Below are 24,693 nucleotides of genomic sequence, written 5' to 3'. Positions count from 1 at the left end.
CAATAATACAATCAATTGTTGAAAACGTGAAGGGTTTGAATATGAATACTTTCGGAACCCACTGGAGCAGTGCTTTTGTCGTCCAAATCAGATGAACAGCTACTTATTCATAGACCCAAATCAATAGCTCCTTATAACAGGATTAGAAAGATCCTGTTGTAAACTGCCACAGAACACTGGACCAATCACACCCACTAATGCAGACACTCTTAACCAATCCCACCAGCATCCCCAGAAAGTTTCACCAATCCAACCCACTCAAACTTTTTTTGTTGGGTCGCATGGAATCCCAGTCTTGCTGTCAACTTCTAGTTGGAAGTCCAGTCTGTGAAAGTATCAAATATTATTAATATTCATAGGAAGATGTTGAAATGAATAAGTATTGTGTTTCAGGTTGATGCTTCTACAGTTACTAGTCAGTGAAGAGTGAGCAGACAGCAGCTCCCTCAGGTGGGACTGAAGGAATTATAATGATGGATCCTTTAGGTGGCCATTTTTATGCAACGTTAACACTGTCTTATTAGCTGTAATTAACCTTTTTAAACTTTAACATGACGTATTTCACTTTAAATATTCATGTAGTTCTACAAGTTTGAAGGTTTTTATGGTTATTTTTGTGGTCATCCTTGTTCTTCTACTTGGTGCACACAGTGAACACAAGGTGCTGGTACCGAAGCAAACTCCCAATAGATCAGAAGACACATGGAGTTCAAGTCATGGATAATAAATAGTTTCGAATGTTGTCAAACAAATTGTTCCTTTAATTAAGGTTGCATAATGTCTGTACATTCCTGTGGGCGTCAACCTATATACAGGCTTAAATTCTTAAAGCAAAAACACAAAGAAAGCAGACTGTTGAACTGCTCATATGTCATTTCCTCAACAACAGTGAGAGCGTAAGGTAGGAATCATCTAGACATCATTTCTGCTGCTTATGGAATGTTTCATATTTTAACCTTGAATAATCTTTCATATTTTAATCGAAACCTTTCATTTACATTTACCGTTTTACACAAATGTAATGTATTCTTAGTCTGAAGGTTATTTCTGTTATTCTACACTAAACACTGTTTTATTTGTGATGGTGCTTTTATAGGCCATAGACTATCTACCAGTAGATGGTGCTGAACTCATTTGCAAAAAAAAAAAAAAAGAAAGTAAAGAAAGAATGAACACAGTTTAAATTGTTCACCTGTTATTTCCTCAACAGTAGCAGCGAGAGAGTCAGGTAGGAATAATTTGTGCATTATTTCCAGCAATTTTATATCTATTCAAAGCATTTCATTTTCACAATCTATTTTTACAGAAATTTACAGTATTATAGTTTATCTGAACTGCACTTCCAACATTAATGCCGATTCTACATAATCTTTTCATTCTCATGGTGCTTTTATTCATGGTGCTAATTCAATTTGGCTAGGTGACAAAATAAAACTAAATAAATACATTGAAATAATAATTCCGTCACAAAGCATGTGCTGTTATATCTACTTTAATTTTTTATTTCATATTGACCATTTACCACAGCGTAACAGGTTTAAAAATAATACTAATACTATTAATGTCCTGTAAACACATCTGTTCTGTAGGTGTATCGAGAACTTCATGTCACGTAACTTAAAGTTTGTAGTGCGAGTCATTAAAATAAAAATTAAAAGTAGAACCAATAGTTGTGGATTGTAAAGTATTTTGATCAGCATTGTAATGATAAATACATGCCATACTACTGTACATTCTCAGAAATACTTCGGTATCTCTTTACCTGGATACGGTCTACCTTTGGACCTTAGCCTGCTGATAAATCCAGCTTGGTCTGAACGTCTAGCTGCTAAAACTCAGGCCGAGCTGATCAAGCTGGTAGACGACCTTGTTTTCTTTATTATTCGACTATATCAATCAAATATTTGGGACTTTCTAATCGCCTTACTGTTGTATTCTTTTCCTAAAAGAACATGTCTACGATGTCGATCATTCACAAACTGTTTCCTTTTCCACCAGCAAACATGTTCTAGCAGTCTGAGCGACTCAGCCTGTGTTTTTGGTGCTGTACTGTAAAGTCCTGTACAGTAATGAGAAGTCCTTGGTTTGACTTGTCCCATGATGCATTCTTTCCAGCAGTGTTCTTACAGTAAAACAAAACAAAAATGTCACAAGACTGGTTTAATGTTTCAGGTCTTGTTTACTCGTGCTCCAGCTCTACCTGTTCTGTCTTCACGGCTTGTACTTGATGATGCATCGTGTGTATAATGTCTTGGATTGGACTTATTTACAACATTACTCTCATGGACAGGTTATTTACATTGAATTATTATTATCCGTGTATCTTATTTTCTCTGTTATTTTTAGCAGTCTACTGGAATCTTAATTTTATGGTCTCAAGAGCTATTGAGCTATAGTACACGTACACGTTTGACATGTTTGACCCTCCCCTTTTCTGACAGACAGTTTTTTTCTGTCTTGTGACATTTCATTCACCCACTACATCATGGAACATTTAAAGATTGTTATAGCTATATACAAAAAATGAGGACACTATGCAATTTTGAACATCTGCACACATCTACAGAGGTCGGGGGAAAAAAAAACACGTCTACTTGTAAATGTAGTCATTTAATGTTATCAAAAGTAATGTGCAATTTCAATGTGTAACACATGATCATTTATTACAAGCTCATTTTCGTGAATACAATGTAGGCCAGCAGAAGCAGTTGTGTTTGTCGCGATCAGATTACGTAGCTTAGCCAACCTAGATAAATTTGGCGTCTCTACTTCCGTGCATTTATGAACGAGGTCCTCTAGATATTTTGTATGGTTTTATAGCAGAATTGAAACCTTATATTGTCTTCTGTTACCATGATGCATTATCGCTGGAGAGTAAATTATAACGTTTTGGTCCCGTTCGCATGCCCCCCCCTCTCCTGGACTCCCCCCATATTTCCCCATATGACCCATGATTATCAAATGTGGTAGCAAATGTTTTCATTTTTCATCACAGATGTAAAAGAAAGGTGGAGTAAAGATGTCCTCCAGTGACCTCAGTTATGGATCTGGTGAGTTTTTAGATAAAAACCTTGAAACAAACCCACGGATTGCAGTTATGCATCACTCACTGTTCCCAGTAGTCACAACATAACCAGTACTTAATCAAAGGCATTGATGGAGACAAAAATGTTTTCTATTTTTGCCCTGCAGGTGACGCACACCATCTCCCTGAAGTGAGGATTGTGCTCTTGGGCTGCAGGAAAGCTGGGAAAAGTTCATCAGGAAACACCATCCTGGGCAGAGACGAATTTGCTTTACGGACAAGCGCAGAGTGTGTGAAGAGACATGGAGAAGTAGCAGGGAGGAAGATCACAGTGGTTGAAGCTCCAGGATGGCAGAGAAATAAAACTGTAAGCAACTCCACTGAGTCATTTAAACAGGAGATTGTGCTCAGTGCATCCACATGTCCCCACGCTGTTCTGCTGGTCCTGCGTCTAGACGTCAAATCGTGGAAGAGTGAGAAAAATGTGTTGGAGGGATATCTGAATCTTCTTGGTGACGATGTCTGGAATCATACCATAGTTCTGTTCACCTTTGGGGACTCTCTGAGAGACACAACCCTCGAGCAATACATGGAGAGAAGAAAAGAGTACATCCAGTGGCTGACTGAGAAATGTGGAAACAGATATCATGTGTTTAACAATGAAAAGAGAGATGATGTCTCTCAGGTCACAGAGCTGCTCGAGAAGATAGAGAAGATGGTGGCAGGAAATGGAGGCTGCCATTTTGAAATGGACACAAAAGCAGAGCATAAGACAAAGAAAAAGACAAAGAAACATAAGGAAAAGGAAAGAAAGGTGGAAGATTCTGCAGGTGAGTTCATGTGGTGTTTGCTGATGTGTTATCTGCCTATAGATTTATTGACACCCCCTGACCCACTTTGTTTAACATTTGCAATTACTCATTTGGTGCTTCTAGCATTTAGACCTTCGGATCAATTTCCCAAAGCCTTAACCGCTGAGCCACGATCGGTCCTCATGAGTAACTGTCCAAATTAATATTAGTTGTTCATTATTAAGTCAAAAACAATGACTGAAAGTAGTGTGTAGTTTAGCTACTTTTGGCATGTAATTGTTAGTGTAGTTAGTGATGGAGAGCTTTAATGTAGTTGAATAAATAATTCAAGAATTAATAGCTTGTCCAACACTGACTTCCAGCCAGGTCCATGAGGAGCTTCACATTTTTAAAAAAAAAAAAAAGAGTAAGGCTATTGATTTTATGAATTTGCGTGCCTATTTTCATTCCTACTTTTGTACTACTTTTCAGCAGCTTCGAACTCTCCTCCTGTTCGTCGGCCTGCTCGGATGTGTTCCCCTATTCCCTCCCGCCCCGGTTCCATTACACATCTAAACAACCCTGGTAAGTACGTCTGCATTTACTCATTAAAATGTTGAGCAGGAGGAGGACACTGTGTAATAAATAAATAAACGTTTGTTTATCCTCTTGCCACAAAATATTCTCCTCTTGGTTTAGCTACCTTTAGAACATGTCTTGTTTTACCCCTGTTCCTGTGTGGCGCTAAATTAAGGAAATAATGCCAAGTGTTACATTTTTTAATAATAAAATAAAGAATTATTGTACAACATTGTATAAATATTCCAAGATGCTTTAGTAATTTACTCTCATTCACTAGACTCGCTCATGAGGACTGTGATTAATCAAGCCCAGTTAGAACAGTTTATATATTATAATCTGTTCAAATTCTGTCTAAAAATATTTTTGTGTTTTATAGGAAAGGAGTCAGCAGGCAAACCTCAACCCACACATCCTACCCAAGGTTCCTACAAGGGTCTTCACACCTCCCCAAAACATGTCAGTAGGTCAACTGGCTGTGGCTAATTGTCCTTAAATATGGATGTGTGTGTAAATGTGTGTGTGTGTGTGTGTGTGGATGGGAAAATGAATGAATGAATGAATGAATGAATGAATGTGTTTATTCTTCACACCTAGAGAACTTTAGTGACCACCGTAGGAATAAATAAACACTATCTAAATAGATACTGATTTGATTGGGAACAATTACTTGATTTATGTAAAAAAAAAAAAAAAAAAACTACTTATGTAAAATGCATCTTAATTCAGAAATAAAGAGACACCAACTTGACTATTTACATTTGTCTTAGAAACAAATTTCAAACCGAAGTGTTCAGCACCCAGAAGACATCCAAGAATTTACTCCTGAACTGGTTAAAAGGTGTTCTGAGGATAAGGACGAAGATAAATACAGGTATCATACATGCTTATTTAATTCGGTCACTCCAGGGTTGGTCACGTCAGTAGCTTGGGCGTCTACAGTAGGGGACACAGGTTTTGTCTCGGCTATTATGTTTTTTTTTCAGCCCACAAACGAGTAGATTTACTGAGTTTTGCAAAATAATAGTTTTTTATTTGGTGTTTATTCTGTTTGTGTTTTTCACACAGAATAAGGACCACTTGTGTACATGGAAACACTAACACAAGCAAACAAAAAATAAATAAAATTCCGCACTTATCCATAGTGCTTGCACAATCCCATAGATCATGGCATATACCATAAACCCGTTTGAACCCATCGTGCTTCCGCTGGTGTAAGCATGTATATAGTGTAAAGTTCTATGTTTAATCTTTCTAATTTTGGTTTTGTTCACGTCCCATTATTTTAATTATAGGTATCTGCCGGATGTGTATCGCGCATGTTTATGGCCTTACTGGTGTATTTATGTATCTAGCATCCAGTCTCATAGAATAAAATTCATATTTACTGCATGTCAACAGCTTCTATGTAATAAATATCATGTAATTAAAAAAAAAACCTATGATTTGTCCATCCCTGCATTCAAACACATGCTCAGCTGAGTTTTCTGTTGTTCAGGTTTCTTTGCCCTCATGCTGGTCGGTTTAAGTGCGGAGTGACTGAACTTGTGTTTGAGACGGAAGGTAAAGGGGAAGTGCTGTACAGAATAGTATCCTGGGACAGGAGACGCTTGGATGGATTGGGTCAAAAGGAGCCTGCGGGACCTCTGTATGATATCAACAGCCCTGAAGGTTGTATCCATCGTCTGCACTTTCCACACTGTGAGACCGGTACGTTGACCATTCACTAACAGTTAATAAAGGGTGTGTAGGTGAATATTGTGTGCGATGCTGCAGTATTGTATTTAACATGACTGAAAATGACTTGCTCATCGCAAGATGTAAGTTTAAAATGAGACTAAATTGCATATAGACACATTTGTAATAAAAATCATTCTTGTAACATACACAGTGTCACTATATAGATGAAGAATAATAGCTGCTTGTAGAACCAACTAAATGTTGGATTTGAGCTATTCCTCTCAGCCCTCAACAATCCTCTCAACATTCATCAAACATTAAATATTAAATTCTTTATACCAGCCTGGAGCCAACATAGCTAGCGTTACATAATTCTCTCCGGCCTGGGTTTACCAGTGATTTGCACGTGTAAAAATGTGCAAATGTGATAACACCTGAGAAAACAACATCCGAACTGATTTATTAACAGGGTCTATGGAAGAGTGCATCTTTCAGAATGAGCAAATTTGGTGTGTTTGCCCTAATGAGTAAGTGAAATGAGCATTTCCTGTCGAAGCCTGTTTCTGCTAATTAAAAATAGTGTGAATGTTTAAATGAAATTAAGCAGTTTCTCGAAATAAAGGCATATTACCATGGTAATAAGTAAATTAAGAAAATCTGTTTTTATTTATTTATTTGTTTGTTTGTTTGTTTATTAATTATTCTGAGGTTTTTATTTAACAAGTGTCTGCACTATCTAATACATTTTTTTAAAACTTGTAATTTTTTTTTTTGCTTGTACATACAATCCCAATTCCAAAAAAGTTTAAATAAAATAAAAACAGAATGGAATGATTTGCAGATCTCATAAACCCGTATGTTATTCACAATAGAACATAGAAAACATATCAAATGTTTCATCTGTGGAAATGTACCGTTTTAAGAGAAAAATAAGGTGATTTTGAATTTGATGGCTGCAACACATCTCAAAAAAGTTGGGACAGGAGCAACACAACGCTGGGAAAGTAAGTGTTAGTAAAAAGAAATAGCTGGAGGTTGATTGGGAACAGGTCAGTAATGTGATTGGGGATTAAAAGAGTATCTTAGAGAGGCAGAGTCTTTCAGAAGTAAAGATGGGTAGAGGTTCACCGATCAATCTGCGAAAAACTGCGCCTGCAATTTGTGGAACAATTTCAGAATAATGTTCCTCGACGTAAAATTATGAAGACTATGAATATCTCATCATCTACAGTACATATCATCATCATCATCATCATCATCATCATCATCCTCAAAAGATTCCGAGAATCTGGAGAAATCTCTGTTCACGCAGGACAAGGGTGAAAATCAATATCGCATGCCCGTGATCTTCGGGCCCTCAGGCGGCAATGTATTAAAAACAGGCATGATTCTGTAATGGAAATCACTGCATGGGCTCAGAAACGCTTCCAGAACTCATTGTCTGTGAACACAGTTCACCGTGCCATCCACAAATGCTGGTTAAAGCTCTATTATGCAAAGAAGAAGCCATATGTGAACATGATCCAGAAACGCTGCGGTCTTCTCTAGGACAAAGTTCATTTAAAATGGACTGAGGCAAACTGGAAAACTGTTCTGTGGTCAGACGAATCAAAATTTGAAATTCTTCTTGTAAATCATGGTCGCTGCGTCCTCTAAACTAAAGAGGAGAAGGACCATCCAGCTTTTATCATCACTCAGTACAAAAGCCTGATCTCTGATGGTATGGGGGTACATTAGTGCCTATGGAATGGGCAGCTTGCACCATCAAGGCTGAAAGGTATATACAGGTTTTAGAGCAACATATGCTTCCATCCAGATTCCATCCCATCTTTACTTCTGAGAGACTCTGCCTCTCTAAGATACTCATTTTATACCCAATCATGTTACTGACCCCTTCCCAATTAACCTAATTAGTTGCAAATTAGGTTAATTAGGCTGTGGTATCTCAGTCATGAGACCTATTACCTATTGAAATGATGACCTATTAATCACTAATAAATAAGCTGCAATTGGGTCAATTTTCTGGGCTCATTAAACATAATACGCAAATGCCGTGTAGTTCACGCTACCAAGGCCGGCAGATTTTTCTTGAGCAGAAGCATCGAAGACAGAATTTTTAACATCATCTAGACCATCGCCATTAAACTTAAATATATGATTACTTACTTAATTAAATAATTAATTAAAATCCGAGCTGACTCGTGAAAAAAAATTTTTTTGCCACCCTTGGTAAATCTTTCCCATTTTGTGAAGCTCAATAACATTTTGCCGCACATCACAGCTATATTCCTCTGGTCTTACCCGTTATGAATGACTAAGGGAATTTGGCCTATGTCTTACCTCATATTTGTACCCCTGTGAAACAGGAAGTCATGGTTGAACAATTTCCGGTTCCTAATCACTCAGGTGTACTAAACAATCTAAAATATCAATGGAAATATACTTCAACTTTATTTTTCATAGGTGTGAAACAAAGATAAACATTTTAACAAAGATATATTTGTGTGTGTGTGTTTTATTTGCAATTGTTGGATTTCCACGAGAGCAGAGTATTTTTGTGAACAAAAGGTTAAACAATAAAGACAATTTTCATAGTCTTCTTTACTCATATTTAACAAGGGTACCAATATTAGTGAGGGTGGTATTATTATTATTATTATTATTATTATTATTATTATTATGATGATGATGATGATGATGATGATCCAAAATGCCTTCATTGTTTGTTACAGTTACCAATGTGGTTAAATTGACTGTGGCGCACGCAACTAGTGGAAATGTGGAGATCATTCAGCCGCTAAAAGTAACAGACACACATGTGATCATACACATCCATGGTCTCTCCCTCTTTGGTTTATTAAAAGCGCTGGTATTCCAAGCGTATCCCATTAGAGCCCAAGTTCTCTTGTTCCATAAAAAAAAGACTGAAAAACACAGTGTGAGTAAACTGAACATCCATCTGTTGCCAGGGAATGTGCCAGTTAAAGAGGTAATCTGCTTTAATGAAAATGTTAACATATTACGTTATTCCTGATGCTATCCACATGAGCACCACAAACACCATTTCATTTCCTTTCTCTTGAAGGTGCAGAAACAACGCAAGTGCAATGAGAACATCGAGACAACCTCCAAATGTCAGCTGATCCCTGGGAAACTATACAGGCCGTGCTGTAAAACTACTGAGCGTGATTACGTACCTCAACCAGAGGTAACGTCCGACTCGTTTGACTACAACACGAAGCTCATCAACACTTGGTCATATTTTAAGAAACATTGTTAACTTTCTGGAATAATCTCGGTCACCTGTTTCCTTAGAAAGAGACGTTTGATCTTGACTACGGCCCCAACTATCACCCTACGTTTGAGGTGCTGTTTAATACCGAGCCTGATAAGATCACTCTAAGTCTTTTGGATGAAAATGGCCAGGAGGTGTGGACCCCACGTGATGTCCCGCTTCTTACAGGTGAACAAATGTTCATTCTCTAAATGTGCAGTGTGCACGCGTTCAAGAGTGGCCGGTGTAAATGGGTTAACCCCATAGAATATAATAATAGAAATAGAAGGTGGCATTGATGACGTTTTTGCCAGCAACACAACCAAATTTGCTGTTATTACGGGTTGTGAAACTAAGCAACAGCACCACCAGTGTTCATAAGAATAATGCACAAACTATACAGACGTGACCCTGGGGCCGATTTCTTCCTAGCCCAGACTGTAGCTCCTCCCATCCTTACATTCACAGCAGCAGATGACCTGTTGCACGTTTGTCTCTTGTGGGCGTGGCCTGTCCAGGATTTTCTAGTTTGGATGAGAAATGGTAGTAACCAAAATGTATAGCCTATAGCCCACTGAACGATTTATACCCACCGTTTGTTTAAATGTCTCTCTACGTTTAATAAGAGGTTGAATAAGGCAGGAGAATTACATATTTTTTTCTATTATTGGTTATTGAAGGTTAATGAATGAATGATTTTTGATTATTTTCATGAACTTTATCTCTAGGCATTTAATTATGTAAAGTCCTGAGTCTCAGGTCTTGCTGTCTTGTCTTGTCATGTCAGATACAGAGGCAGTCTCAACAAACACGGATACAGCAGGTAAGCCTGTCTGAATTAATTACCTGCTGGAACGAATACACTTTTAGGTGCATTAGACTGTACTGCAAATGTATTGAACTATTTCCTAACATGGACACGTGCAAATATTTTGGTTATTTAATCTTGTCTAGGAAAACCTAATGTTATATTAATCGTTATATAAAATATTCCTACAAACCGAATGATTTACTGTAAATGTTAGCGGTGTGTGTTTGAAATACAGGGACTTACAGGTTCATCATCCAATTAGACAGTTTAATGTTTACAGTCATTCGAGTATCATTTGTATTTCAGGTGCTGTCTTTGTGGACAAACACAGAGAAAAGCTCATTCAGAGAGTTCCTTCAGTAATGGAGGTTGCAGACGGTCTAAAGAGCAAGAACATGATTACTGCTGAAATGTACAATAACATTCAGGCAAAGCCAACACCTCAGGATAAAATGAGAGCATTGTACGCATGTCTCGACTCAGGGGGAATAGCTGCGAAAGAAGAATTCTATGACATCCTTGAAAGGAAGTACATTTATTTAGTAGACGATTTGAAGTCTGAGTCAGATCAGGCTTAGTCAACACTTAATGCAGTAAATCTCACACGCTGAGTAAACGACATTAACACACATTATGCTATATTTTATATTTCTCACTGCTACCGTGAATATGGTATATAAAAGTAAATCTTACAACCTTATTTTCAAATAATTTCCACATCTGGGTGATATAAAAAAAGGTGTACATTTGTGCTTATTCTGATTTATTATGTGATTATTCGAGTATTTTTATTTCCAGAGGTTTGATGAAGTACTTAATATGGACATTTATTATTGTTGACTATATTGTATATTATTATTTGCTGTATCTGAATTTTTAGAGCAGGGGTGTCAAACTTATTTTAATTACAAACAAATCTCTTTATTTACTTTATTACTGATTCTGAGAAACACGCAACAGCATCATATTTTCAGCTTGTTAATGAATAATTACACTTCATTAGCATATTGTCAGTATCTGAGTTTGTGTGTGTGTGTGTGGCTCTATTTTGCCCTCTAGTGGAATAACAGACTAACACCTCCTGAAATCTAATGTGCACAAAACAAAGTTAGTTACAGATGTATGAATTTGTTTCATTGCCTTTGCTTTAAATGATCATAGAGAGTTTATTTATATACAGCTACTGCTGTTACTACTGGTATTAATACTACTATTATAATGGCTACTACTGCTGCAACTACAGATATTAATATTATAAATACTACACCGCCTAATAAAAAGATCTGTAATACAACTAAGGCAATTACTGGTAACAATTTTATTACTAAAATCAATACTACTACTATTGCTAACAATAATAATAATTATTGTTTTTAATTTTAAATAAATAATTATAGCATCTTCTACAACATGCATGTACTACTAAGATTATTCCTTAATTCTACTACTAACAATACTCATTTTTATACTGCTACTTATAATACTATTGATACTAATAATATATAGACTAGTGTGTAGTTCTGAAAATGTAAATGTAGTTCTGCTGTTCATAAGTGTATTAATAAAGGATCTTAAAGGGTTAATCCTGGAGTACACTGCTATTGTATTGTTGTCTTCATCTTGCTTACATCTCTCACACACACACACACACACACTCATACACATTATTTCCTGTTCTGAAATAAATCACTTTCATCATCTGATTACATCACTGGATAAACAGTATAAACTGTATGGCATCAGGTGAACAGTCAGGTCTCGAAGTTGATCTGTTGGAAGCCGGAGAAATGGGCGGGTGTAAGGATCTGAGAGACTTTGACCTAGGGCCAGATTGTGATATACAGGCTCTGACCCAGATAAAAGCGCAGGTCTTGTGGGATGTTCCCGGTATGCAGGGGTTAGTACCTACCAAAAGTGGTCCAAGGAAGGACAACCGGTGAACCAGCAACAGGGTCATGAAGAGCTACTGTAAAAGTTTATTATTATTATTATTATTATTATTATTATTATTATTATACAAACAAGCAGCTGCAGTAAAGTTCTGGCAAAACATCTCAAGGGAAGAAAGCATTTTGTGAGGTCCATGGAATCCAGATCTCAGTCACTGACTATAAAGTATTTGCATCAAAGTATTAAAAATAATCCTAATATTTATGGTTGTTTATTTGTCCACTTGGAAAATGGAAGGACTATGTTAAAAAAATAAATAAATAAAAAAAATTAGCTGTAATGTAAATGGTTCATAATAATAATAATAATAATAAAAAACTCTTGAATTAAAGTTAAGTCACACTCCAATCACATCTCAACTACGTCATTTCAAATCCATTGTAGTGGTGTAAAGAGGCAAAATTATACAATTATTGTCCAAATACTTGGACTCGACTGTACAGGACTGTTGTCGCGTTTAACACATGCACACACTTGTAATGTCAGTGTTCTTTGTTCTTATTGTGTGTGTACAATTTATTTTGTCATTATGGATGATTTTGTATTCAGATTAAAGGTCAAAAAATGATCATTAAATCCATTTTAATTTCATTATATGTACAATAATACAATCAATTGTTGAAAACGTGAAGGGTTTGAATCTGAATACTTTCGGAACCCACTGGAGCAGTGCTTTTGTCGTCCAAATCAGATGAATAGCTACTTATTCATAGACCCAAATCAATAGCTCCTTATAACAGGATTAGAAAGATCCTGTTGTAAACTGCCACAGAACACTGGACCAATTACACCCACTAATGCAGACACTCTTAACCAATCCCACCAGCATCCCTAGAAAGTTTCACCAATCCAATCCAACCCACTCAAACTTTTTTTGTTGGGTCGCATGGAATCCCACTCTTGCTGTCAACGTCTAGTTGGAAGTCCAGTCTGTGAAAGTATCAAATATTATTAATATTCATAGGAAGATGTTGAAATGAAGAAGTATTGTGTTTCAGGTTGATGCTTCTACAGTTATTAGTCAGTGAAGCGTGAGCAGACAGCAGCTCCCTCAGGTGGGACTGAAGGAATTATAATGATGGATCCTTTAGGTGGCCATTTTCATGAAACGTTAACACTGTCTTATTAGCTGTAATTAACCTTTTTAAACTTTGTCTTTCACATGACATATTTCACTTTAAATATTCATGTAGTTCTACAAGTTTGAAGGTTTTTATGGGTATTTTTTTTGGTCATCCTTGTTCTTGTTGCACACAGTGAACACAAGGTGCTGGTACCGAAGCAAACTCCCAATAGTTCAGAAGATACATAGAGTTCAAGTCATGGATAATAAATAACTCCTTTTTCGAATGTTGTCAAACAAAACTGTTCCTTTATTTAGGGTTGCATAATGACTGTACATTCCTGTGGGCGTCAACCTATATACAGGCTTAAATTCTTAAAGCACAAAGAAAGCAGACTGTTGAACTGCTCATATGTCATTTCCTCAACAACAGTGAGAGCGTAAGGTAGGAATCATCTAGACATCATTTCTGCTGCTTATGGAATGTTTCATATTTTAACCTTGAATAATCTTTCATATTTTAATCGAAACCTTTCATTTACATTTACCGTTTTACACAAATGTAATGTATTCTTAGTCTGAAGGTTATTTCTGTTATTCTACACTAAACACTGTTTTATTTGTGATGGTGCTTTTATATAGGTTAGGGGGAGTTTTACTTTAGATCAAGCTTTAGATCTATAAAGCTTGTTCAAGCTTCTTCATCCTCATTGTAGTTAAAGTAAATGTGGAAGTCTTTATTGTTAGTATGCTGGCTTGCTCATTAATAACTCAGTTTGACCCAGCACCCAAAAACCCAGCAAGTTGGAAGAACTGTTTAGTATTTTGCAGTATTTTTAAAGCCAGTCTGAGCACCAATAATGTATATTAGTTTTTACCAGCATCGTCCGTCTGGCCAACTGGCATATCCACGGCGACCTGTTGACGTGAACCAGCTCCAGGACAGCAATAAGCAGCATGACATCTTATAGTCTGTGCTTTGTTTTTGTCTTTCAGCAGTTTCTTGGAAATGAATCATCTTTAATTTAAAGGAACCGGTTCTACAAGTAGCTTGTTGATGTACGTGCAGCATTAGAATTTATTACTCCACCTAGGTGAGTCTCTGGCGGTCTTCAAATGACGTCTAAAGGCGGTCTACCTCTTCCGAAATTAATCTGTAGTTTTTATTTTACAGTAATGATTAGGCAGTTAATAATAATAATAATAATAATAATAACTTGGTAGTAGCTTTTAAATCTTTGTAAATTAATAAATGAATTCTATTTGTGTGCTTTTTCACACGGCACTACAAAACTGAATCACTGGTTGGTGACCTGCATTTAACAAAGAATATTTCTGAGTAATAGTAAGTTGGCTCTGTTTTCAGTTTGAATTCTGCTGAAGTTTGGTACATGCCACAGTTTCTTGATTCATGTCTTTCTAATTCCTGTTCCAGCTCTACCTGTCCTGCTGTCATTGTGTACAGCTGAAGATGTGGCATGTTTTTAATTAGTTAATTAGCCAGGTTTATCCTGGTTTTGATGTCCGTACAGCATGACACTGTGAAATGTTCTTTAGCAAAATGTGTTTTTATCTTGCATTGTAGATGTGAAAAAGAGCTGGAGGAACAGTTAAACATGGCACTCACTTACCTCGGATCTGGTAAGATTTTAGATCATGGTTATCTATACTCAATCATATCAATTACATCCACAAATGTCAAGTGTTTATTGTCTCTGAGAACTGCTGCTGTAGTCTTAAAGAGACAATCCATATTTTCATCCCAGGACTTGCTCACAACGTGATCATACCAAACATTCTTCAGTCAGAACAGCAATAATAACAGCTATAACAACATATAGTCTCAGGCAGTTTTTCATTGGCAATGTCACTTAAGAGATATGAAACTATATTTGAAAAAGCATAAAACAAATAAAATTGAACTGAACTGAATTAAATTGATTGGCTTTAAGAGGGGTTCTCAATGTGGAGCAAAGGACATTTAAATATTATTACAGTGTTGGAAGTCACAAAAAGTCATTACCAAAGTTGTTATATTTATACTATATGGGCAAAAGTATGTGGACACATGAGTATTGAATATCCCATTCTAAAACCAGCGTCTTTATTATTGAGTTGTTCCTATAACAGACTCCTCTCTTCTGAGAAATCTTTCCACAAGATTTTAGAAGTGGTGTAAGTGGTGGTGTAAGTGGTGTCCGGCAAGAAAGCCCGCCATGAAGTGTTTCAGTTCCTCCCAAAGGTGTTTGGTGGGGTTGAGGTCTGGGCTCGGTGTAGGACACTCTATTTCTTCCACATCAACCTTGGCAAACCATATGTTTGTGGACCTCAGTTTGTGCACAACGGCATTGTCAAGCTGGAACAGATTTAGGCTAGGTCTCTTAGTTCCAGTGAAAGGAAATCTTAATACTAACTCATACAAAGACATTCTAGACAATTGTGTTTCCAATTTTGTGACAACAGTTTGGGAAATAACCACATATTTACAGACAGTTACTGTCAGGTCTCCACATATTTTTGGCCATATAGTGTACCTTTTATGATGAAGATTAAAAAAAATCTGCCAGCCCTTCACTTCTACCATAACTCCTACACGACCTACTGAGGATTCCCCTTCTCCTTCACTGGAACATTTTTCTAATCTAGCAACAGAAGAGATCCTGCAGGTCATCTTGTCCTGCAATCCTGCCACTTGCCAATTAGATTCAATCCCTTCCGCAATGCTCCAGACCATCTCACAAGACCTCCTCCTCTTCATCATGACTATCCTCAATGGTTCCATAACATCTGGTCATTTACCAACTGCATTCGAGAGAGCAAGGGTTATTCCCATCCTGAAGAAACCCACTCTGGATCTCTCTGACATCAGCAACTACCGACTGGTATCACTTCTCTCATTTCTTTCTAAAATCCTCGAACGCACTGTCTACAACTCTACAACTTCAACTCTCTACTTCTTACGGAACAACCTCCAAGATCCTAACCAGTCCGGCTTCAAAGCAGCACATTCCACAGAGACTGCCTTTTTGGCTGTCTCTGAGAAGCTACATGCTGCTAGATCAGCCAAACTGTAATCGTATTCATCCTTTCGACCTTTCAGCAGCATTTGACACAGTCAACCACAAGACTCTCTTGTCTACCTTCATGAGTCTTGGAATTCGTGGTGCACCATGGCAGTGGTTTGCTTCCTACCTGGAAGGTCGCTCATACCAGGTGATGTTGAGGGGATCCACATTTGTTCCCTGCAGACCCTCCATTGGTGTCCCACAAGGCTCAGTACTCGGCACTCTTCAGTTCACCCTCTATTCTCAATCTCTTGCTGAGGTTATATCCTCACATGGGTTCGCATACCACTGCTATACAGATGACACTCAATTCATCCTCTCATTCCCTCCCTCAGGTCTTCTTGTTTCTGCTCAGATCTCAGCATGTCTGGCAGACATCTCATCATGGGTGGCAGCTCAACAGCTGCAACTTAATCCCAGCAAAACTGATCTGCTCTTCATCCCAGGTGATTCATCATCATGTCAGGATCTTGTGACCTCCCTGGACAACTCTTTGATCCCACCTTCAGTTACTGCATGCAACCTTGGACAATCAACTGTCCTTTTCCTCTCACATTGCTAATCTGACACACTCATGACGATCTCTCCTTTATAGGATCAGAAGGATTCGTCCATTTCTAACCGCACAGGCCGCTCAGGTGCTGGTTCAATCTCTTGTCAGTTCGAGACGGGACTACTGCAACTCACTCCTAGCAAGTCTTCCTCTGAGCACCATTCGACCTCTGAGCACCATTTGACCTGGCACCTAGGTGGTGGAATGAACTTACCCTAGATGTCTGAACAGCCAAATCACTGGTGGTCTTCAAATGACGTCTAGAGACCTACCTATTCCTAAAGTACTTAAATTAGTACTTTTCATTTTAAAAATACAAATAAATTTTGTATTGTTTGTGTTTTTCTTACTATATTACCTCCCAACAGAGTTTTAAGACTGATGGTATTCTTAGTCTGTGACCTAGTGAATTAATATCGGGATGTATTTATTGATAGAGACTTCAAAGTACTTCTGTTAGTCGCTCTGGATAAGGACGTCTGCTCTTAAAATGCCGTAAATGTAAATGTTCCTTATTATTTGTTTCAGAAAATGTTTGTGACAAAGCCAAAATGACAAATAGATTTTTTGTGGAAGTTAACATTATTTTTTGTTGCAGGATCAGACCAACATCTCTCAGAGCTGAGAATTTTGCTTGTGGGAAATGTGAAGTCGGGAAAGAGTTCAGCAGGAAATACCATATTGGGCAGAAAAAGATTTGGCTTCAGTAGAACTGCAAAATGTGTAAAGAGACAAAGAACTGCAGTAGGGACGAAGATCACTCTGGTTGAAGCTCCAGGATGGTTGAATGATAGACTTGTAGAAGAGAGCACCAATTTACTTAAAGAGGAGATTGTCCTCAGTGTATCCATGTGTCCTCCAGGACCTCATGCTGTGCTGCTGGTCGTAGGTTTGGACATTAATTTTCAAGATATTGATAGACAGATATTAGAAGGACACATGAATCTTTTTGGTGACCAGGTCTGGACTCACACCATAGTTCTGTTCACATTTGGAGACTCGCTGGAAAACATCACCATTGAAAAACACATTGAAGATGAAGGGAATGCCCTCAAATGGCTGGTAGAGAAATGTGGCAACAGGTATCATGTTTTCATGAATGATAATAGGAATCATATGCAGGTTACAGATCTTCTAGAGAAGATAGAGGAGATGGTGGACAGAAACAGGGGTCACCATTTTGAAACTGACACAAAGATTTTACAAGAATTGGAAGAGAAAAGGAGAGTAGTGCAAGGGAGATCAATGGAGAGAAGAAGGAAGGTGTCAAAGCAGAGAGAAGAAATTAGAAAGCACATGCGTAAGTCATTTAATAAATTCAGTAAGTGTTCTGTTTGCAGTAGAATAGTTTTTCTAGATTATACAAATTATCACAACAAAGAGTCTTGTTTGTATACCGCAGGTCCGACAAACCATTTTCCAGAGGTGAATATTTTGCTGCTGGGCTGCAGGAATGCTGGGAAAAGTTCAGCAGGAAACATCATCCTACGCGGAGAAGCATTTCAATTAAACAGAGCTGTGGATTCTGTAATGAGAAAGGGAAATGCAGCAGATAGGAAGATCACTGTGGTTGAAGCTCCAGGATGGTGGCCTGATAGACCTGTCGAGGAGAGCACTGAGATGCTTAAACAGGAGATTGTCCTCAGTGTGTCCGAGTGTCCTCCAGGACCACATGCTGTACTGGCGGTGGTAAATGGGGACAGGATGTTCAGAAAGAACGACAGAGAAATATTAGAAGGATACCTGATGCTTCTCGGTGACAAAGTCTGGAGTCACACTATAGTTCTGTTCACCTTTATGGACACTATGGGAAACACAACCATAGAGAGACACATCGAGAGTGAAGGGGAGGATCTCCAGTGGCTGGTTGAGAAATGTCAAAACAGATATCATGTTTTTAACATTCAAAAGAGGGATGATATTCAGGTCAAAGAGCTGCTGGAAAAGATAGAGGAGATAGTGGCAGGAAACAAAGACTGCCATTTGGAAATCGACACAAATCTATCACTATTAAAAGATAGGAGGAAAGAAGAGATAGAAAGGTCAATGGAGAGGATGTTTTGGGTGTCAAACCACAGAGAATTCATTCACTCACACATGCGTAAGTCATTTTGTGAATTCAGTGTTCTGTTTTTGGGAGAGTATTTGTTCCTGATTATCCTAACTATGAGAACAAAGAGTTTCTTTTCAGGTCTTAATCAGAATATTTGTGTCCTGCAGGTGGCCTACACGGTTTCTCAGAGCTGAGCATTGTACTGCTGGGCTGCAGGAATTCTGGGAAAAGTTCAACAGGAAACACAATCCTTCGGAACGATAAAGAGTTTAACAGTAAAAGTAAAACTTGTGTCAAGAGACAGGGAAATGTATCAGGGATGAATCTCACTGTAGTTGAAGCTCCAGGATGGTGGCCTGATAGACCTGTCGAGGAGAGCACTGAGATGCTTAAACAGGAGATTGTCCTCAGTGTGTCCGAATGTCCTCCAGGACCATGTGCTGTACTGCTGGTGGTAAATGGGGACAGGATATTCACAGAGAAAGACAGAACAATATTAGCAGGATACATGAAGCTTCTTGGTGACAAAATCTGGAGTCAGACCATAGTTCTGTTTACCTTTGGGGACTCTCTGGGAAACACAACCATAGAGAGACACATTGAGAGTGAAGGGGAGGCTCTACGGTGGCTGGTTGAGAAATGTGGAAACAGATATCATGTCTTTAACAATAGACAGGCACACGATGGTTTTCAGGTCACTGAGCTGCTGCTGAAGATACAGATGATTACAGAAAAAGGATGCTATCATTTCGAAAAGGTCCCGAAGACATTACGACGAGTAGAAGAGTCGAAGGAAGTAGAGGATGAGAGACTGATGGAGAGGATGTTAAAAGTGTTCAACGAACATGTGTGTGAGTTATTTTGTAAATCAGTCAATCTTCTGTTTTCCGTAGAATAGTCATTTTCAATTATCTTAATTATGACAACAACTTGTCTCTTTTTTCACCAAGACTCAAATATATTACAAAAGATGAGACCAGAGGAAAAGACATTATTGGAGAGAACGACAAAGGTTCTGCAGTCACCTCCCACCTTCCAAAAACATCTCAGTAGGTGGACTGGCTATATTTATCTATTTATCCTCATGGACAAAAGCAAGAAAATCAACCATTACTTAATAGTTGGAACTCATAAATTTGTATCAAGGCTGGATCTTAGTCTTAGTCCTGTTTCTTTGCTGCTTGTGTGATTTCATTTAGTATTCTCCCATTATTGATTTTTTAAATATCCCTGAATCTGTACCAAAGCCTGCAGTCCTATCTTCAACCAAGTGCCACCAATGTACAGAACGTAATTACTGAATGAGAACTTTTCTCTTCACTGATTTGAAGAACCACAAGCCCGACATTCAGTCGGGTCTACTTTCCCTCCTTCACCCTCATGTCAGCTGCCCTGACATAACTATTTGAACTGTGGGTGGACTTGGATGAACTTTCCCAGTGGTCAAAGGGCCACAGGCATCTGGGGCTCCACAATCATCACCAAAGACTCTTTTGTGATAGCTAGTGTAGCTTATCACTTCTGGCATGTAAGTTGAGCCAGATTAAGCAATATCAAAAGTGGCCTGCCAACACTTGCAAGTATCTGCATCAGCAGCCACTCAGGAGCTCCTCCTTGGGTACACAATACGAAGTAAGGATCCCTATGGCTACCCCATCAGAAGAACATTTGGAGTCACTGGTTCAGAATCCTAAGAAGATACATATCCCAATGGCTTTGAATCACCTCCACCTCTGTGAGGGCAATTTAGGGTACTTCTTCCTGAACATATTCCGCACCTATGGTTCTCTTGGGATCTGGCTGGTTTACGGCAGCACCAGTAATGTCACAGATGTTCCACTTAACAGGTCGGACAATTTTAAGTCTTTCACTGGGGTTTTGCAGCAGGAAGGGAGACCCTTGGATCCATTTGTTTGTTTCTGCAAGTTCCAGGAGCTTCTTATCATGTGATTTCACCAGCAGCGTTACTGAGTTGATATAACAAGTATGACTTTTGTTGAGATCCTATATTTCTGACATTTAAGTGTCAAAAAATGCCTTAAATCAACAAGATACAAACTTAAATCAAGTTAACATTGTTAAGTGTCTTGGAATCTAGCCAAGGCATTGAGTGCAGACACTTAATGGCAACTCTGGAATAGGACACCAAGTACACTAAAGTGAACTTGACCCTGACTATCTGACGTCCACAGGAAGCTATAAGCCATAGGTTGCAAGACACATGTCTTATCATCTCCCAGTGGAGAGTAGACAGGTCACACTTGCTTAAATTTGATCAGGACAGTAGTAGTTTGACCTTCGACCATCTACTTCTACATGTGTAGTCTTTGCCTTGAGGATACTCATGGCCTCTTTAATCTGTCTTGAATAGTTCACCTACTTCCAGTCGAGTATGGCAACCTGCCACAGCTAACATCATGGGGTATTGATGTTACCAGGCATGATGGTCAATTGACAGACAGTGCTAATCCAGCCTAGCCTAGTGCAACTCCTGATAAGCAGTAAGGGTCTCGCCTTCTTGAACATTTGAATTGGCAAGCCAAGCAGATGTTGTATTGCCAATTAGGCAGTTCCATGAAGTTAGTATGGCCTGCTAGGTTGATATGAGTCACCATGAAAGCCTCAGTCATACAGAACAGGTCCTGTCTGGCTGTCTGTGGATTAACCCTAGATAGAGTTCTCCTTACATCCACTTTAAACAGACAGAGCACATGGTTGACTGGTGGAAGTGTGGACTTTCTCATAGGAATGTCGTTCTGTGCCTCAAACCAAGTGTAGAAGTCACTCAGCACATTCGGTAGGGATGCTTCACTGCTGCAGCATATGCTGAGTGCTATCATGTCACCTGATCTGAAGGCAACATTACAAGGTTGAAACAAAAACCACACTTAATGTTAACTCTGATGTTCTTGGAATCAGTGACAGCTTCTTTACACTTGCTAATGTAGCCTGTAACAGATGATGTGCACTTCTCCATATCAGTGGTGACGTCATCGTCACCCTAACCCTGCTTCTCTAAACATAGACCAGTTTGTACAGTTAACGCAGTCTAATAGAGCTGAAGTGACACCCTTTGGTCATATTCTTAGTTGCTTGAGAACTGGCCTCTTTCATTTGAGCAGTGGTCTGTTGGCTGGATTTAGCCTAGTGAATATGTATCGTCTGAGGCGGGGGTGGGGTTCGGCTTTGTAGGCTTCAAGTACATTTGTGAATGCCTGGACCAATGTGTTTTTTCCTCTGTTTGCAAACTAGACATTTCAGTGCAATATAGATAGGACTAGTTTGAGGTTAGCTTGATTAAAGTCCCCAGCATTGACGAAGAGACCATCTGGTTGTGCAGTCTGTAATTTACACGGACTTGTGAGTAAAATGTCCCAAGCGCTTCCTTAGTGTTTGTGTCTGGTGGCATGTGCACAGCAACACCAACACCACTGTGAGGCCCGTAACTATAACTAAATCTGTAAAAAAAAAATTACATGAAGTCATATCAAGCCTTATTTCCTGTCTTGTCACATTAGGTATAGAGGCAACCTCACCCAAAACAGATGTAACAGGTAAGTCTGACTTTGTTTACTTCTTGGAAGCAAGAGACTCCAGATAGACTTACACAACAGACTGTCCTACAAGTCCATTCAAATTTAAACATTGAAATATTTCTATAAAATATTACTACAACTCTGACAACTTCCTGTAAATGTTGTAAATGAAATTAGTTCTCCATGGGTGATGCTGATTTTTCACCAATCCAATATCCTGATGCATTGGAAGTGTGATGTGTAACACTTACAAAGTCTCTTTAATGTTCACAATCATTTGATTACTGTCTGCATTTTAGGTGCTGACTTTGTGGATCAGCACAGAGAAATGCTCATTCAGAGAGTTACTTCAATCATGGAGATCGCGGACAGTCTAAGAAGCAAGGAAATGATCACTAAGGAAATGTACAGTTACATTGAGGTACAGTCAACACCTCAAGAGAAAATGAGAGAACTGTACAAACATCTGGAATCAGGAGGAAGAAAAGTGAAAGCTGAATTCTATCAAATTCTTAAAAAGAAGCAGCCCTTCTTGGTCGAGGAACTGGAGATCGGAGCAGTTCAGGTTTAGTTAACACTTAATGGAGAGCACATATGCTTGCATTTTTCAGTTGTGTTATTGTAAACAAAGTAAATATTCCAACCAAGTACAGTGCCTTCAAGTATTCATCCTCCTTCAAAGTCATCAGATTCATCTGGATTACAAATGACACTCACACAGATAGCACACCAGACAGCATTGTTATTGCAAACCATTATGCTCTTCAAGTACATTTTCAACTAATCATTATTTGTCACTGATCTAAAAAAAATGAAGAAAAAATCTTGCTTGCATAAGTATTCAGTCCTTTCAGGCTAGTACTTTCCTTTCAACTTTGCACACTGTTTGAGAGTCATTTTTGCCCATTCTTCAATTTTCAAGCAGTACCACAGATTCACAGTGAGATTCAGATCTGGATTGCTTATTGTGTATTGGTCTTGTGTTTGGCAAAGTTGTCCTACTGAAATTGAATCTTTCTCCCAAGCTTGAGGGTTTTTTTTATGGGGGTTTGTTAGCAAACTGAAGCAGGATTTCTTGTACTACCACCTTATATTTTGCCCCGTCTGTTCTCCGTCAAATTTCTGATAAGAAGCCCCGATTCTGAGGATGAAAAGCATCCCCAGGGCATGATGTGGCCACCACCATTGTTCACTGTTAGGGATGGTTTTAACTGAGGTATGACCTGTGTTAGGTTTACACCACACCGTGCTTTGAAACTTCCCCAAATACACCAACTCAATCATGATCTCATCACACCAAAAAACCACATCTTCACTGGATCACTCTTGTGCCTTCATGTGGCTTTTCTTGAGCAATGGTTTCTTTCTAGCCAACCTCCCATACAGTCCTCGAAAATACATACAGAGCTCTTAACAGTTAAGAGCTCAACAGTCTCTGTCTTGGGTTTGCACTGGGTTTTGAGGGAAGGCCTTGTCCTGGTAGTGCTTGGTTGGTGTGATGCTGCATCCTAACTATTGACGTGACAGTGATTACTGGGATGTCCTCTTGGATATCATTTTACACCTCATTCCTAAGTAAGGAAATTCTATTAAATGATATTGAACTTCCTTAGAATGCTCATTAGTCTTCATTTTTACTCCTTTCCTTCAGTCTGCTCAATGACAAAGAAAATGGTAGATGTTTTAATATTTCACAGGTGAAGGCCAATTAAAAGTGAATTTGGTCCTAAGTAAAACAATAGCATTCATCTTGAGCTTCTGGAACCTGGGGGTTGAATACTTTTGCAAGCAGTAGTTTTTTTTCCCTTCAGTTTTTTTACATGGGTTTGGAGTAATATAAAAATACTCAGAAAGTAAATCAGAAAGAATACCTGTATTTATCAAATGTTATTCAGACAAATTTGATCAATCATCAACTGTTTTTCTTCCCTCTTCTATACTGCTATTGTATCTGTCTGTTATCTGAGATACGGTATGTTTGATATATGTTTTATGCCTCGTTTATCAATGGGAAACTTTACCCTGGTAATAATTAATTAAACATTGGCAGTCATTTGGAAGCTTTTCAGATTTTACATGTTGATTCTACTGTTTTAAAAATATCTGACCTCAAAAGTACTGTTTATGTTTTGAAATAAAGAACTTGTTTTCAGAGGCTCATCAGTAAAAAAACATTGCAGTGTTGTTAATGAACCTGTAGTAGAATTACATGTAGTCTGAATATTGGACTTTGTAATAAGCTTGTCTGAGTGGTTTTCAGAGTGTTTTGTTTTCTTTATATTAATCTTTATTTCCTATACAGATTCAGTCGCA

The 24,693-nt window shown here is 38.3% G+C and overlaps 1 protein-coding gene across 1 annotated transcript; it reads left to right on the top strand.

Annotated features, from left to right (window-relative positions):
- The first annotated feature begins 1,206 nt into the window (after positions 1 to 1,206).
- LOC108259772 (uncharacterized) lies at positions 1,207 to 24,540 on the top strand. Its single transcript, XM_047152096.2, has 20 exons — positions 1,207 to 1,228; positions 2,996 to 3,050; positions 3,193 to 3,855; positions 4,309 to 4,401; positions 4,775 to 4,854; positions 5,166 to 5,269; positions 5,894 to 6,105; positions 8,808 to 9,064; positions 9,161 to 9,283; positions 9,391 to 9,538; positions 10,137 to 10,172; positions 10,467 to 10,737; positions 11,884 to 12,047; positions 14,674 to 14,814; positions 17,390 to 18,091; positions 18,194 to 18,892; positions 19,012 to 19,695; positions 19,795 to 19,893; positions 22,363 to 22,398; positions 22,680 to 24,540. The coding sequence occupies exons 2-20, from the start codon at positions 3,020 to 3,022 to the stop codon at positions 22,949 to 22,951; spliced, it is 4,815 nt and encodes a 1,604-aa protein (XP_047008052.1). The 5' UTR covers positions 1,207 to 1,228; positions 2,996 to 3,019; the 3' UTR covers positions 22,952 to 24,540.
- The last annotated feature ends 153 nt before the right edge of the window (positions 24,541 to 24,693 follow it).

The sequence above is a fragment of the Ictalurus punctatus genome, chromosome 28 (assembly GCF_001660625.3).
Source record: "Ictalurus punctatus breed USDA103 chromosome 28, Coco_2.0, whole genome shotgun sequence".
Classification (NCBI taxonomy): Eukaryota; Metazoa; Chordata; class Actinopteri; order Siluriformes; family Ictaluridae; genus Ictalurus; species Ictalurus punctatus.
Note: the sequence above shows the minus strand (reverse complement) of the source record. Positions and strands in the feature narration are given on the sequence as shown.